This window comes from Grus americana, chromosome 1 (assembly GCF_028858705.1).
Source record: "Grus americana isolate bGruAme1 chromosome 1, bGruAme1.mat, whole genome shotgun sequence".
Lineage (NCBI taxonomy): Eukaryota > Metazoa > Chordata > Aves > Gruiformes > Gruidae > Grus > Grus americana.
In genome coordinates this window covers 192,924,661-192,939,954 of record NC_072852.1, presented here as the reverse complement: position 1 = coordinate 192,939,954, position 15,294 = coordinate 192,924,661, and the positions used below count along the sequence as shown (strand labels likewise).

General features: G+C 36.5%; 1 protein-coding gene across 3 annotated transcripts in view; it reads right to left on the bottom strand.

Annotated features, from left to right (window-relative positions):
* Positions 1–465: 465 nt before the first annotated feature.
* DCLK1 (doublecortin like kinase 1) overlaps positions 466–15,294 on the bottom strand; it is a 263,171-nt gene continuing 248,342 nt past the window's right edge. For all 3 annotated transcript variants that reach the window (XM_054808104.1, XM_054808100.1, XM_054808112.1), the window contains one exon: positions 466–9,365. In XM_054808104.1, coding sequence (XP_054664079.1) covers positions 9,308–9,365 — 58 coding nt within the window. In that variant the 3' untranslated portion in view covers positions 466–9,307. The remainder of the gene's footprint in view (positions 9,366–15,294) is intronic.

Sequence of the window (15,294 nt, the reverse complement as noted above, 5' to 3'; positions counted from 1 at the left end):
ATGTCAAAAGCTTGTGCTGCCAGTAAGATGGAGAACACGCTCTTTGGAAAGACGAAGTCCAAAAGGGAAAGTACTACTACATGCCTGTAATCCTGTTGTCAGTTTATAATCTCTGTGAACATAAAAATTCATCTTCTAGACAGACTGAATACTAGTCTTTAGTTTTGCAGCTATCTCCTGCATCAAGAATCATTCCATGAACCAGCTGTTAAATAGAAACTATTAACTTGTAAATGAGAGTAGGATAAAATACACGCTTTTATCAACATAGATAAAATAGCACTTTTTCTGCCTTTCAGCAAAAATCATCAGAGAGCCCTGGTGGGATCTCATATTACTCAGACTCCTTATTTGTAGCTTTTACACTCCAGCACACTTGCTGATAATGTATAAAGTATGAAATTAAAACTAAATCAATTGTCAGAACAAATGAAAAAGTACACTATGCAATGCATTATCCTCTGGTCTTTTATTGTATTTCTTAATTCACCTGCTAATTCCCCAAATCCATCCATTTACAATGAATCTTCCAGTCATTAGTGGGATTTAGTGGGCTTCCACTGTAAAACAGTATTCACATTTCTCATGAGAGTTGGTATGTATAGTGTTGAAGGGCATCAGATACAAAAGCTGTCAGTCCACAACTATATTTGATTTCCATGCACTTATCCAAGTTCACCTCCTGGGCTGGGAAATTAACACGAGGTGTGAAATATTTGAATAGTTGTGTCTTTTTTTTTTGTGGTTTTTTTTTTAATAATTGTGCTCATGGAGACTCACTTTGTTGCAGAGGTTTATATGGGAAAACCAGGATGTGGCTGCATGACTAATTTTTAAAGCCTGTGCATAGCTTCTCAGGAATGCAGCTGATTGTAATTCCTTAGTGGCTTGCTTGTGATGACTGCAGTGAAATATATTGTAATGCTTCTCTGCTCAAGAAACATGAGCTTGTTAGAAGTTGAGACTAGAGCTGACCTATTAAGTGATTTGTCCTTTTCTACTCTTTTCTTACCATTTTAGAGCAAATATTTTACATAAAATTAAGCAACAACTTAAAAACGTAGCTTGTAAATTAAGGTGATAATATCAGATCTCATTCCTGTTAATTTACATTTATTAGCATAAATGGCAGGATTTGACATATGCCGTTTGGCTTCCCTCCTGATTTTTACAGCAATATGTATCATCTAGAAATTATTTAATTAGTACCTTGAAAATTAAAGATTCATCTATGCCATTCAAACCACATAGCAATTCTTAAGTTTCTTACTTAGGAAAAGAAATGAAAATTTTTTTAATTGAAATAGTTTATAAACTTGTTTAAAGGCCTCCACTACCTTAGATAGCTTTTTAGCATGCATGAGAAAAGTGCTATTTAATTTCACACTCAACTAATCCTTTAACAATTTTCTTTCAGGCAGAATATAAAAGGTTATTATTAATTCCTTAATAAAATAAAAAATAAGTTATAGCGGATATGTCTTTAACCTTGGACCAGTTTGAGTAATTTTTTTTTCCCTCAGATAAGACACTGAAGATCAACACAAATGGCAAGTGATAAATTGGCCTCTGGGAATTACTCAAGAGTCCTCCTCCTCCCTTTTTTCACATCAACTCTCTCTGCAAATGCCTCTTCTGAACTACTTCTGGTTTTAGCATCAGTCAGTCAATTTGATTCCTCCCACCTCTTAACTATCAATGGCAGAAGTTGTCAAGATCTGATGTTACCCACCTTAAATTTCAACTCCCTATTACACTGAAGTAATTTCACAAAGACTACACCTAGCTAAGATCCACGATGAATGCCAGATTGTCAGCAGTTCATATCTTAAAGGCTTATTTGACTTTTCCTTTGTGCTTGGATTTGCTGAAGAGAAAAAAATCTATCAGTTTCCTTTGCAAGATACAGCACCAGGAACTCCCTTGGATGTACGATCCATTGCATTTATACCTTGCGAATAATCCTCTCTCTCAATTTACCAATTTCTCTCTTACTAGTTCTCAAACTCTCACCATATCATGGACCCCAGCTTCAATAGCTGTGGGCATTCTGTTTGAAAAGAAAATAAATTTATAGGTGCTATTATTCATATAAGACCCTTCTGGTCTTATTAGCGGATGCTGAAGCATTCCAGGCACCTAATGGAGATGCCTAGGTAAAAAAAGTAATTACCTCTGAACGGCAATGGTGGTGGTAGTAGTAGTAGTAATAGTAGCAGTACCAGTAACAATTACAGTAGTAATGTCAGCTCTCTTCAGTGTAATTCTAGACAAGTAAGGTAGGCTTCTTTTTCGTCGCTTGTTTTTTTCTCCAGGCACTTAAAATTAGATGTGTATGAATAACTTATCACTAGCTTTAAAATCTATTAAGAATAGAAATAGAAATACAAGGTATCTTCTGGATTTCTGAGTCCATTGTCTTCCTAAAATAGGAAATGTATATGAGGACATATCAGAAACACCTCAAGAAGAAAGTTTCTCATCAACAGATCAAATTCCACCTGAAAATCAGTTGGAGTTTCTTGACTCCAGTGGTCCTATTGGAAAAAACTCTCAAGAATCTGTTTGATCAGTTGGTCAGAAACCATCTTCCAAATGCCAGTCTGCATTTGTCATGGCTAATTTCTACCTGTGTGCTTTTTTCTAGCTCTGTCATTTAGCATAAACAGTTATTTTCCCAGCCTGTTATTTACTCATGGCTTGAGGAAATGTGCAGCACTCAGGCGGATGCCAGGAAAATGGCACAACTCTGTCCAGTGACCCTTCCCTACCCACTTAGGTAGGGTGAACACTTTTGGAAATGACGGAGCGCTATGGTTCATGACTCAAGTCAATCAATAAGAAGGATTAGGAAGACATTTCCAGGTGGGTCATTCTATGAACTCTTTATTTCATGGATGCTTTGCTCCTTCCTCTGGCCCCTGCTGCAGAAAACTGCAAGTAATATGGAACCTCAATATGGCAACTCAGTTCTTACTGAAGCTATCTGGCATGGGCTATCCAAGTATATAAGCAGACAAGTATAAAATGCATAGACTTTACTTTTTGAAAGCTGTCTTTTCCCAAAAGGACCCATTAAGATAGAAGCATGCTGCAGAATTGCTATTAAAAAAATTAATTTACAGTCATTTTTTAAACACCTAATTTCCCCACTAGCCTGTATGTAACACTACTTCAAACAGCTACACACGGTCTCATTTAGTGAATATATGAGGAAGAGGTCTGCATTGTGTTTGGTAAAAGAACTAGGATTTCAATTCCATCTGCCGCTGGGTGTGTTTGACTTGTATATTAATTATGCCTGTTTGTAGCTGTAAATTTGCTCCAGATTAGTAGTTGATTGGCTCCGCACATGGATTCATTACACTGTGTGACTCCCTTGCACTCGTATAGTTTTCAAATGATTCCATACTTATGCTTTTTAAAGTGCTTTTAATACCTCTCTTATTCAGTGTGAGCTTTCAACCCTGTCTTATTCAGACAATTTTTTTCCCCTTAAGAGAAAACACATTCCTTTGATTCTTCTCTTTGTGGACCCTTTTGGCTGGTGTAACGTCAGCTTTGTCCATGGTGCTACTGTAAAATACAAGATGAAACTGCTGCGTCTCCCAGTCTTACAGGGAGATTCAGCATATTCACATTTAGCGTTTGCTACGTAGAATGACTTAAACTAATGGGTTTAGGAATTACACGAGCACTCAGCAGGGCGTATATACATACCCGTTACTGCGCGAACTTAAAATGCTCGTCACATCGAAATAAAACTCTCCCACATGTGGAACATTTTTACTCTTGATCACTGTTTTCTCCCTGCTTTTCAAAATGCCCAAAAGTTCTGAGCTGTCACCTGTGTAGTTAAGACCTGTGAGATACGCCTGAAAATGGAACACATCTGAAATGAGCTGCATAAAAACCGCCTTTGTGTCTCTGTGTGTGAATGTTTGTGTACACTTAGAAAATAAATGTCAAAGAGGTCAAGCTGATTTCCCTCATATTTTAGGAAAAGAATCACTCTGAGCTGAAAAATTGTATGCCAAGTTTCTGCCTGAAGCAAGTTTTTACGATCAAATTAAAAACCTTTGAGACTAAGAGTTTATAATGGAAATACTAACACAGCTTTAACCATGGCAGCACTAGAAGGCACTGCAATAATATTAGGAAAGCTCTCCCTGCCCACAATCTAAACTAAATAAAAAAGATGCCATTTTCTAACATATACCCCAGGCTAGCAAATAACAATGATTTAATGTACTTGCCCTGTGGTAATGTAGTAGCACTGCAAACCTCTGAGCCAATTTTTCTTTTCTTTTCTTTTTTTTTTTCTTTTTAAACATATATGCCCCATAGGGAAAGGATTGCAATTTAGCTCTTATTTGTGGATATATCGCTTTCATTTCAACAATTCTTGAAAGCCTTCCTGCTGTCACACGCTACTGTATGCGAGCACCCAACTGAATAAAGACCCACCAGGCTTTTTCAGGAGTTTATTCACAGGTTTGGCTTTGCTTATTGTAGTATGCACCACATTTAAATTAGATGAGGGCTACTGTAAAGCAATAACATTGTCAATGACTGGAATCTCACTTTCCCCTCTAACAGTCTGAAGCAAATTAATGTATTGGTTGTTCATTAACAAGTAAACAGTTTCTGCTACAATGTCAAGGAAAAAGAATGTGTTCATTAATATGAACAATCTTCATCTACAAAGATGATTTACACAATGCATGTCATGAGATAGCTTTCCCCTAACTAGTACACTACCAAACTGAAAAGCTGATTCTGAGGACTTTCTTGAAATTACAATATTGTTTGTTTACCAATAAGAAAGACAGTCTCAGTCACCTATGCCACCATTGTAAGCTCTATAGTAAGTACTTAAAAAAAGAGATTTCTGGAATCACTTGTGGAATTAATAAAATTGATAACTACAGACTTACACTGCGTCAATGATACATATTATTCCTGTTATAAGTTAAGCTAAAAATAAGATTAATTTGGTTATAGAAATTCCTTAAACAACAACACTTAAATTATTTCAAACTTGAATTTTTTCAAGAATTTTCTGAAAAAAATCAGCAAACACTGGCTAAAAAAGCAAAGCAGTTTGGATACACCAATGTAATCAGCATGCCTAGTGCTTTTCTGTTAACCCTCTGAGTAGAACCATAGTATTCTGGATTTTTTGTACATTAATGCTATGAAAATTATTAACTTACAGAAATATTAATTTATATGTCATGACTTAATAAATCATGTTCTAAATATATTTGGGCTAGGCACCTCATCTAGTGAGGGATTCATCCATTCTAGAATTTTAATTATCCACTAGAGAAGCCAGTCTCTAGCAACTGTAAGGGAAGCTTAGATGATTGCCCTAGATTAGATGCTTAATTCTTGGATACCTCTAGATGAGACAACACTCAGCACTGTTTAACTAATCCTGTTCTATCACCTATCAGTACTACATTTTCACATCAAAGTTTGCTTACTGCATGTAAACTCACTAGAATATTGCACTTAGTTTGGACTCTACGTTATCCCCACTTACATTTAATTGAGAGAAATTAATCTGGAAGTGACCCTGTTCTCCTCTTCTGTTAGTACCAAGATCAGACCGACAGGCATCTCCAGAGACCAAATATTAGATGACCTGAATCACCCTTTGGAAGTGCTCCTCTCCATCTCCTTGGTGCTAGACGGTGCCTACCATGACTGCCATCCATCTCGGCTAACTATATAGGCTTGGTGGGAGGAAGTTGGCCTTGTATATGTAATAAGCATTAATAAAAAATTGTTGTCACATTTAGCACCAATACGATGCAATGATTCAAAAGGGAAAAGAAGAAGGTAGTCAGGAGGACTGGTATGTATTACAGTAAAATGACCACAGCGTGCTATGTGCTCTCCCAGATTATCACATTAGAAATAGTCTGTTATTTTCACTGGTGTTTCAAGTATTTTTAGGGCCACATATTCTGTCTTCACTTACCCCCAGGAATTCGGAGATTAGACAAGAAAAGGGGCAGTCACTGCCAAACAAACTTGAACCATTATTATTTCCATGAAACTATACACATATATACATATATATGGTTATATTTAAAAATATATATGGATATATTTAAAACCATCATGGAAACCACTTTTAAAATAGTTTAAATATTCAGATACCTTTCCTTGAAGCCTCAAAAGAGGCTATCAGCAATTTGAAACCCAATCTCTCACAGATCTAAAAATAACCTAAAATAAATATTTTTATAGTTATGTTCATAAAACATGAACCAGAGATCAGAAACATAGAAGACGTTGGGGATTAGTAGGGATTTCAGGATCTAGGATTATTTTTACATACATTTTAAGTAGTACAAGATGGTGTAAGATGAAGGAGCCAAACATCTTATTTTAATGATAACCCTGTATTCCAAAGCAAAGCAAAGGTGATAGGAAAATCCCAGATGGGTTTTTGAATAATATTTCTCATACATAAGATGAAGCAAATTTTTATATTTTTTTCTCCTGATTTCCCTCTCTAATTAAGAAGAACGAACATCGGCCTTTGGTTTATGACTGCCAAATTTTCCCAATTGTTAAGGAGCATGTGGTATTAATGGGCACCTTTTTATTACCAAATGTACGTCTTGCATTCACATGGTTGAGTTGTATCTCTTCTAAAGGGAAGGCTGCGATATAATGTGGGAAGGGCAATGCTGGAAAAACATGCCAGATCCTGACCTACTGTAAACTGATGTAGGTAAGTGGCAAGGGGGGATTTACATTGGCTGAGGGTTTGATCCTATGGAAAAATAATCCCTGTCCTATCCAAATGTTATTGAACTGCAACCATTAACATCACAATGGCAGTGGCTATGCCTTATTTACCAAGGGTCTTCTCTCCACAATCACTCTAGGGTTGGATGGGCACAGTCAAGGATCTGCCATAGACACAGCCCTTTCCCAAAACCTTTATCTCTTCACCTCTTGCCCCTGTGGAGTTCTGCAACAAGACATCTATTTGCTTCACTTGTGTTAAGATGTTGTTACTCAGGTTCCAGAGTAATTGAGGCCATGCACAGGCCTTCTGCCCATGGATGTACATTCAGAGATCAGAGTCTCCTGATGACTTAGGGTGAGATTCATTCTACTAAACTCATAATCTGAAGTTTGGTGTTTGATGTAAGCTTCCACCAGCAGTTCCTTCTACAGTCAATGGACTGAGAGCAATAGGTGAATCAAAGCATGAGTCCTGCCTGAAATGTATGCCCATGACAGGTGAGATGAATGAAACTTGGAAATGCTCATCTTTTTGCATGACCAAGGAAATCTGGAGATGTAGTTCAGACTACGTGTCTCACTTCTAGATTATTAACCTTGGGTGAATTTAACTGCATTCTGTATGAAATACTTGTACCACTTGTGTGAAGATTCATAAGATGAAATTCCTGTATTTAAAATCTTCAGAGCTTTTAATACATAAATTTTCATGACTGAGACAATGAAAGACGCATTTCAAAGGATGGAGAAACAAAACAATTTCAATGTTTCTTGAAATATGGTTCAAGTGATACTTCCAATTAGAAATGCAAAAGAGCATTACACTAGCTCCAACAAGTTGCAGGTACACATTCACTGCCACAACTGCTCCATGTTCCATGAGCAAACACAACTCAGAAGGGAAGTGGCACTGTGGGCATCTTGCCCTGTTACTCCAAAACTTATTTATACTTCCCAGCGAGATCAGAAAAGCCTGCATATCTTTTTGGGCAGCATATTGATATTTCTAGCTGTATGATATGAAAGAAAAAGGAAGAAAGAAGGAGAGAAAAAGAGCAGGGGGAAAGAGAGGAAATCACATTTGTGTGACTTTTCAAAAATACCGTGAGAACATTTTAACTTTAGAGGGGAAAAATTCAATTTTATATGAGTAATAAGAGAAAGTATAAATTTCATAATGTTGTTTTTTACTTTAGAATAAGATTTTGGAAGTTGCCTTTTTCATTCATGTGAAATTCTGACTGATTTTATAATAATTTTTCTTTCAAATTATCATATCTAACACAAAAGTCTACAAAACGTAATATTTCTGTGGAAGCCAACTTTACGATAACAGTTAAATAAAATGCTGTAATGCTGTGTTGAGGTTTTAACAAACCAGAAATATGTATACTCTGTGTAAATGCTCATTTTATTAAATATTACAAATAGAACTGGTGAATCATTTTTAGTTTCTCCATTCTAAGACAAAACTTTCACTAATTCAGTTTAGGCTTTACATATATATTAAATGACTTGTATTTTCCCCAATTTAGAAGTACTCTTATTTATTTTAAGGGTAATTCTCATCAATGTTAATCTTTAAAAATTACTCTCCCGGAATAACCAGGTCACGTTGAGAGGTTGCCCGTACATTACTGCATGTGAGGCAAAGGAACCAGGAACTTCTCGACTAGATCATTACATACCATTGCATGACAGAACATGTCCTCAAGACATTTCCCAAGACTACGTTGTCATTAGCAGCAAACGATACGGAAGCAACCTTTTGTCGCTACCATCATGTCACCTTCTGTAAACTATGAGGCTGCCCTAAACTGAATTTCCCATTTAGCCTGCATAATATCCTCCAACAACAGTCACTCCCTGTGGAAGTACGATGCAGGTTCAGAACGAGCTGCTGTAGAAGATACTGTTTGTTTAATTTTATTTTCATTTTTAAAGCCTACATTTGTAACCCCTAAGAAATAGTGCGTTTGATATTGTTTTGGCCAGAAACAGGCAAGGAACTTTAGGGTACTATAAAAGATATGTGCGTATAAAAGCAAAAAAGCCAGAATAAAGCCCTAATATGGGTTGTCAAGATTTAAGTTGATCGTTTACTCAGAGGGTTAACATGTGCTAAAATTACATACTGCAGTTCCTAGCTTCACTGATGAAAACATTCACTGCTTCTATCTTTAAATAAAAAAGCAAAATAGCCTTAACCCTTTGAGGATCATATTAGCAGCAAGTTGCAATCTAAACAGAGAACAAGTATTTCAATCGATTAGGAAATTATTCTTACAAAGATTCTGTGAGCACCCTTTTGTGTTCCACCATCCCAGCGTTTACTGCTGGATAGATAGCTGTAATCACTTCACACAGGTCTGAAGGATTTTCAGGGTCTCAAAGGGTTAAAGCCAAGACTTTTGAGTAAAAGTGTTTTATTAAAAGGGTGAGTTAGGTGAGCGAACAGTCTCGGATGAACTTGGTGAATAGTCTTCCGATTCAGAGTTGAGTTCAGGTGGAGCTTGCTGTGCCTTATAGCGTCCCCTCACATCCTGGTTGCGTCTTCGTCGGAAAACCTGCCTCTCCTTATCAAGAGCGGTGGTCTGGCAGGGGCATAAAATAAGAATAAATGAAATTAGGCTGTGTGTGAAATGCAAAGCTAATGAAAACCATGAGTTTTTATGTGGCCTGCAAATACCAGGGATAATAAATGTTCAGACCAAATTAAACCTGTTCTGTCTCAGTCAGGTCTGAAAGGTTGAGCCCACAACATAGCTAAATGCTTTAAGAAGTGCATTTCCCAAACCTTAAGAGGTAGCGTGACATCATCAAGCAGATACAGTACCATATATATGGATGCCATATGTTCTACTTCTGGATGGTATTAATTTCATCCTTTAATAGATTCAAATTTCAAGCCAAATACCAACTGACCTTCCCCCCCACCCTTCTCAAAGTATAAATCTGTTTCTACAGGCAAGGCAGAGATGTACGCTTGTCTTTGATTTGACCTAATGAAGGCTGATACACACTCACCCATGTTCAAGTCAGTGCAATCGGCTAACAAAGATGGATAGTGATGAAGTTGTCAGACAAGAGAGAAAAACAAACACCGAAGGGAGCTAGCCCAGCTCTTTGACACCTCCTCATGCTGCTCAATGGATGTTCTTAGGGAGAACGTTGAAGAACTCTGACGGAATGACCCGTTTAGCCTCACCACCCTGTCTCCTCCTGTTAACCAAGGTCTATCGAATTAAATACTCCGCTAATTTTATGTAGGTCTATCTAGAGCATCTAGAAACAGGGAAGAAGAATGTTTACTTGATGGGCTTTATATTTTGACCAGTTTCTGTCACTGTTGAGAATGCAGGTCCTAGTAAGATGGCTGTGACTTCTAGCCATATCCTTTCTTCTGCTTTGTCTGGCACACTTACAAGGGGAAACTGCAATCCAGGTATGGACACCCCAACTCTGGCCAATGATTTCAAGCATGGCACTGGTTTTTGCTGTTTTCTTGATTACAAGGTATTAGATTGCAGTCCCTGAAATTGCTGTAAAATTACAATTTCAACAGGATGGCCTTGATTCAGCAAGAGCACTTTGACGCAGTTAACTGCCTTCCGAAGCAGGGCTGCCGCCTTAAAACATGGCCTGTGATATTTTTTTTTTTGAAAAAGCAAAATGGGAAAAGGCAGGTGGCTAGTAAGATGACATACAAAATGCAAAAAAATATCTGATTATGGCACTGGAGGCAAAGGTAACTTTGAAAACTGAATAGGTTTAACTGCTAAGACTTGTAAAATTTGTCCCTAGTATGAAAATCCCATTTAAAAGAATGCAGCCAAAAGGTTATTCTGCTTCAAAGGATTTATTGTTTTCTCTTGAGATACACATGACTGATTTCTCTAGAAAATTTACCAGTTATAGTGTGAGCCTCAAAGGAGAGCAGAGATGTATTTATAGCCAATATATTTTTGAGAACAAAATGAAAACTAAATCCATCACACCAGTGCAGAATAGCATTATAGCAATCCCTGCTCTAAAATAATGCAATCAGCATTCAATAATGATGTAATGGAGGCAGAAAGATGGACAAGAGTACAGAGCTACTATAGCAAATGGATTTAGTTAGGCTAAATTGCTGAACTATTATTTTTGTGTCTAGAACCTACATAGCACTACTTTAAAGGGGTAAAATAATTAACTTTGATAAGTTCATCCCTGTATTTTAAATAATAATTGCTACAAAATCCAATACTTCTCATCTGCTGAGAATTTCTTTGTTTACTGCTAATCTTTTGGTTAAGAGCTCTAATTAGTATTTTCAATGCCTTCTATGTTTCTTAGCCTTGAACCAATTCAGTTTTTGATTATTTCTTAATGTGAAACAGAAGAATATCTAGATCTTTTACACACAGTGAATATACTGCATACAGTATGTAATTCTGTGTGAAAATTGAAAAGAATGGCATATATTACCATTCTATAAAATACAGATTTCCATTTAAAAGATTTTTTATGCTTACAGGAAATAAGCATTTATTTAAAGTTTAAACCACATCACATCATCCTGTGGTAATAGATACTGTCCTCCGACAAAGTTAAATATTTCTGGTTGAATAAATAAAAATATTTGTATTAAATTCAAAATTTATTTTTAAAACCTGCTACATGAAAATGGTAAATGTATATGTAAAAACTGCAAGTATTTAAAATTAGAAAAGCTACACAGAAGTGAATACTCTTGAATAAAAGACTCTTTTTGAAATTTAGCCTAGGATATTGCTTTTTTTAAAGGACAAAATTATGAAATTGCAAAAATAGCTAGATAATTAAATATCAGGACATAATTTTAAAGATGTCTTTAAAAAATAAACCCCAAGATACTACTTTTCTACTATTTTGCGGGAAGCTTTGGGGGCTTTTGTTTAAATATACATAAAGGCACTTCCTGCCTCATTAACAAAAAATGTTCGGCAAAAAAACCCCTAATCATCCCACCTAATCCAGCATTTTATGCTGTAGTTTGTAGAACCAAATATTTCTGGCTTTCTAACCCTTCAGAAACTTCCTGAGATATTTTGAGACTCTGTTTTTCTTTACATTTTTATCCCAAGTCTCCCTTGAATTTGATCTAATTGGTCTTTATAAAGGCATGCTTGTAGACTCAGGGGCATTATTGTGGTTACTCTCCCGGGCTGAGAGACATTCAGAACCTTTCTCACCCAAAGAGAATAAAAATGTATAAAGTCACAGAGAACCACAGAAGGCAGTATTTATCCACTGAAAGCAAAACTACACAGACCATATTCTAACATTTAGCGTTTAACATGCCAGAACCACAAAATGGGTCAGTTCTGGCCACAGACAGAGCGATCACAAGCCCTTGCAAGACCGGGCTTATTCTGCCCAATGTCACGATGACGCTTTGCACTTCCAGTATCTATTACATTGTCAGGTAACATGGCCGCTCTGCATTCTGCACAAATGCGATTTTTCATTTAATGAGGTCACGGTTATTTTTTGCCTCTAAAGAATTTCAAAATAGGATAGATTAATGCTTTGGAATGCAGGGGAGATGGTAAGATACATTTGAGTAATGACTGCATGTGTTTTGTAAGTGTAATTTTCACCTACTGTACCCTCTCGTGCACGTGGGCATATTCCAAAAATCAGCTTTTCCATTATTATTACTGGTTTTGTAACAAAGACCTCTTATACACATTGCCTTGGTTTAATAGATTTATTATTTCATCTACTATTCAGCTGGGTGCTTTGCCGGTGCATGAACCAGTCCATTATGGATTTCCAGGGCATTTCTACTTTAAGCTACTCTTTCAATAAATAATAAGAGGATCTGAAGTGCACTTATGCTTCACAGGGCTGCAAATCCCAGATTTTCATTATCACATTTTGACATTTTTTTCCCAGCTCGAGGTGAGAGAGTGAGAACTTTGAGCACTATATGATAGTAACGGCAACTAAAATGTAAGGATAGCATTTTTATTTAAGATATGTGGCTGTCCTCTTACAATCCATATGAGGAAATGTAGAGTTTCTTATCCAGCAGCAGCAAAGTAGATTGCCTCTAATAGTTTGGTGCTGATGGGTCTGAAGCACTTCATTAAGCACTAATGTCTTTGGCATCAACATTTAGCAATCCTGACACTCGGTACCAAATGGTTAACAAGCTGTTTTTGGAAATGCATTTAATTTGAAGTAATGGAGCATTATTTTAAAATCATTGTTTCTGTCACCTATATACTAAGGTGCATTTTTCCAGGATTTTGCCACAGGGAGTGTCGTCTTCCTGATTTCTACGTCTTGATGTTGCAGGACTCCTGAGCCATGCAAATTCTGTTTCCTTGGAAAACATCGAACTCTTTGTTTATGAACAGACATTCAAAAACTACAACTGCTTTGATATATATGTTGGATTTGCAGTGGAAGCACCTTATTTTAGCTGCAGGGTGATATTTTCTGTCAGGTCAGTAATTATTGGATTGAAGTAACTGCATTTTATGAATGCAAGCAGTGACTGTTTTTCTTTTCACTTGTCTTAATTTACTGCTGGCCACCAAATATAGATATATATTCATTTCATTAATAAAAGAACATTATTGTGCATTTTGCCTCTTAGCCCATCCATTATTCATACCAGCCAGGAGACTGAACTGGGGATGCAGCTGTTCATGCATTAATCTAAGAAACCCTTCCCTTCATTCGCTTTCATTCTGCAGGAGCATATTTGCAATTTGTTTGCAATTTTCGTGATGCTTTGTTTAGTGTGTGGGATTACATGGACATATGCAATGAAACTCTGGTATTTTTCTTCCAGTGCATTCTTTTATATACATGTATGTGTACACATGTATTTAAATGTTCACACCTAGGTAATTTTATTCCATTTCCTTAAGCTTCTGGCTGGTGACCTCGATATGTTGAGATACGTAATGGCAGGTTTCCCTACTGTAAAAATGACCATTAAACAATGCTTGTGGCACGAGCCAGGCAGCCCTTCAGTCTGACCTTTTTTCATTTTTTCCATGGGTTTCTCAGGTTATATATATATATATATATACACACACACACACACATATATATATATATGTGATTGATTCATGATTCAAGACACTTTTCAGAGAGTACTTCAAACTTAGCAATGCACCTCAGTCCAGGAGTGAAAGACACATGTTATATTTTAGCCCCTCAGGCACAAGCTATAACTAAGTCAAGTTACACGGTGATTTGGAGACGTGCAAATGACCACATCGAGGGGACAAATTAATCGAGTGGATTTGAACCTAGACCTCCAAATACAAAAGGCCAGTGCTTTAGCGCACCATGTAACTTCTGGCATGGAATTTAGCTAAAATGAAAGTAAAAAAGAAAGAAAACCAAATCAATTTGATGTATGCTTTGTACTGTATTGGTGAGTGAATACAAAGACAAGTATTCTACACGTAGAACTGCTGAATTCATATTGCTATATTTAAGTTTGTGTTTACTCTTTGACATCCCCCCTTTTTAGAGACACGATTCCTCAGCTGGTTTAAATTACACGTGGAAGAGACTTAGTGCCAAGTTGTTTGCATGGGTGAATTTTATTTATAGTTTGTAAATCAGTTGTGGTTTTCTTACTCAAAGAGCAGGAGAAGAGATTTTAAATGAGTTTAGAAGTTTGCCTGTTTTTACCAATATTGAGTTTACAAAGGGTTTTAGAGTATTAAAAATGGCACTTTACAGATAGCAAGCCTGATTCCCAGCTACTTTGTCTGTTGTTGAGATGTCTGGCTGTAACTTTTGACTTGAAAGTGTATTGTATCCACTTGGGACAGGTGTAAGTAACTTGACAGATGCAAAGTAATGGGAATTAGGAAACAAACACAGAGGATGGAACTATGGGTTTTCAGATGAGCTATTCAGGTAATTTTTTAACTGTGACAGTAAGAACTGTATTTTAAAAATCCAGTATTTTATGAATTCACTATTGACTGGATTGACGATTTCGTTAAGCATTCAATGTAGCTCATCTCCTTGCTATCGTCATTACATAGATAAGATCATTAATGACTTTCCCATACATTTCCTGGGTTTTATTTTTCTCCTTCAGCTTTTATACAGTGTCTGTGGATATATAAAAAATAACATACACTAACATTTTATTCTAGTCTTATATATATATAAAATACTACATATACTAGTATTTTCTACTAATATTTTATGTTAGATACACTCACTCTGGTGCTCCCTTGATATTCTGAATCAGCCCAGAAAAGGCAGAAGGTTCAGGCCATTCTCTCAGTAGCAGATTAAAATAATGTTAAGATTCAGACAAAAACCAGAACCAGTAAGGAAATTCAGAGTCAAAGAAAACATTGGGAAGTTATGCAAAGTATTGCCTTCAAAATGTGCTGCCATTAGGAGGAACTGGTAAAGCAGCTGAAGAAGGCTATGGACCAGACACTGCAATGCTTGGGACTAAAGAAAAGGCTTGAAATACTTTCACTCTTAATATTCTGGCTTAGTTAC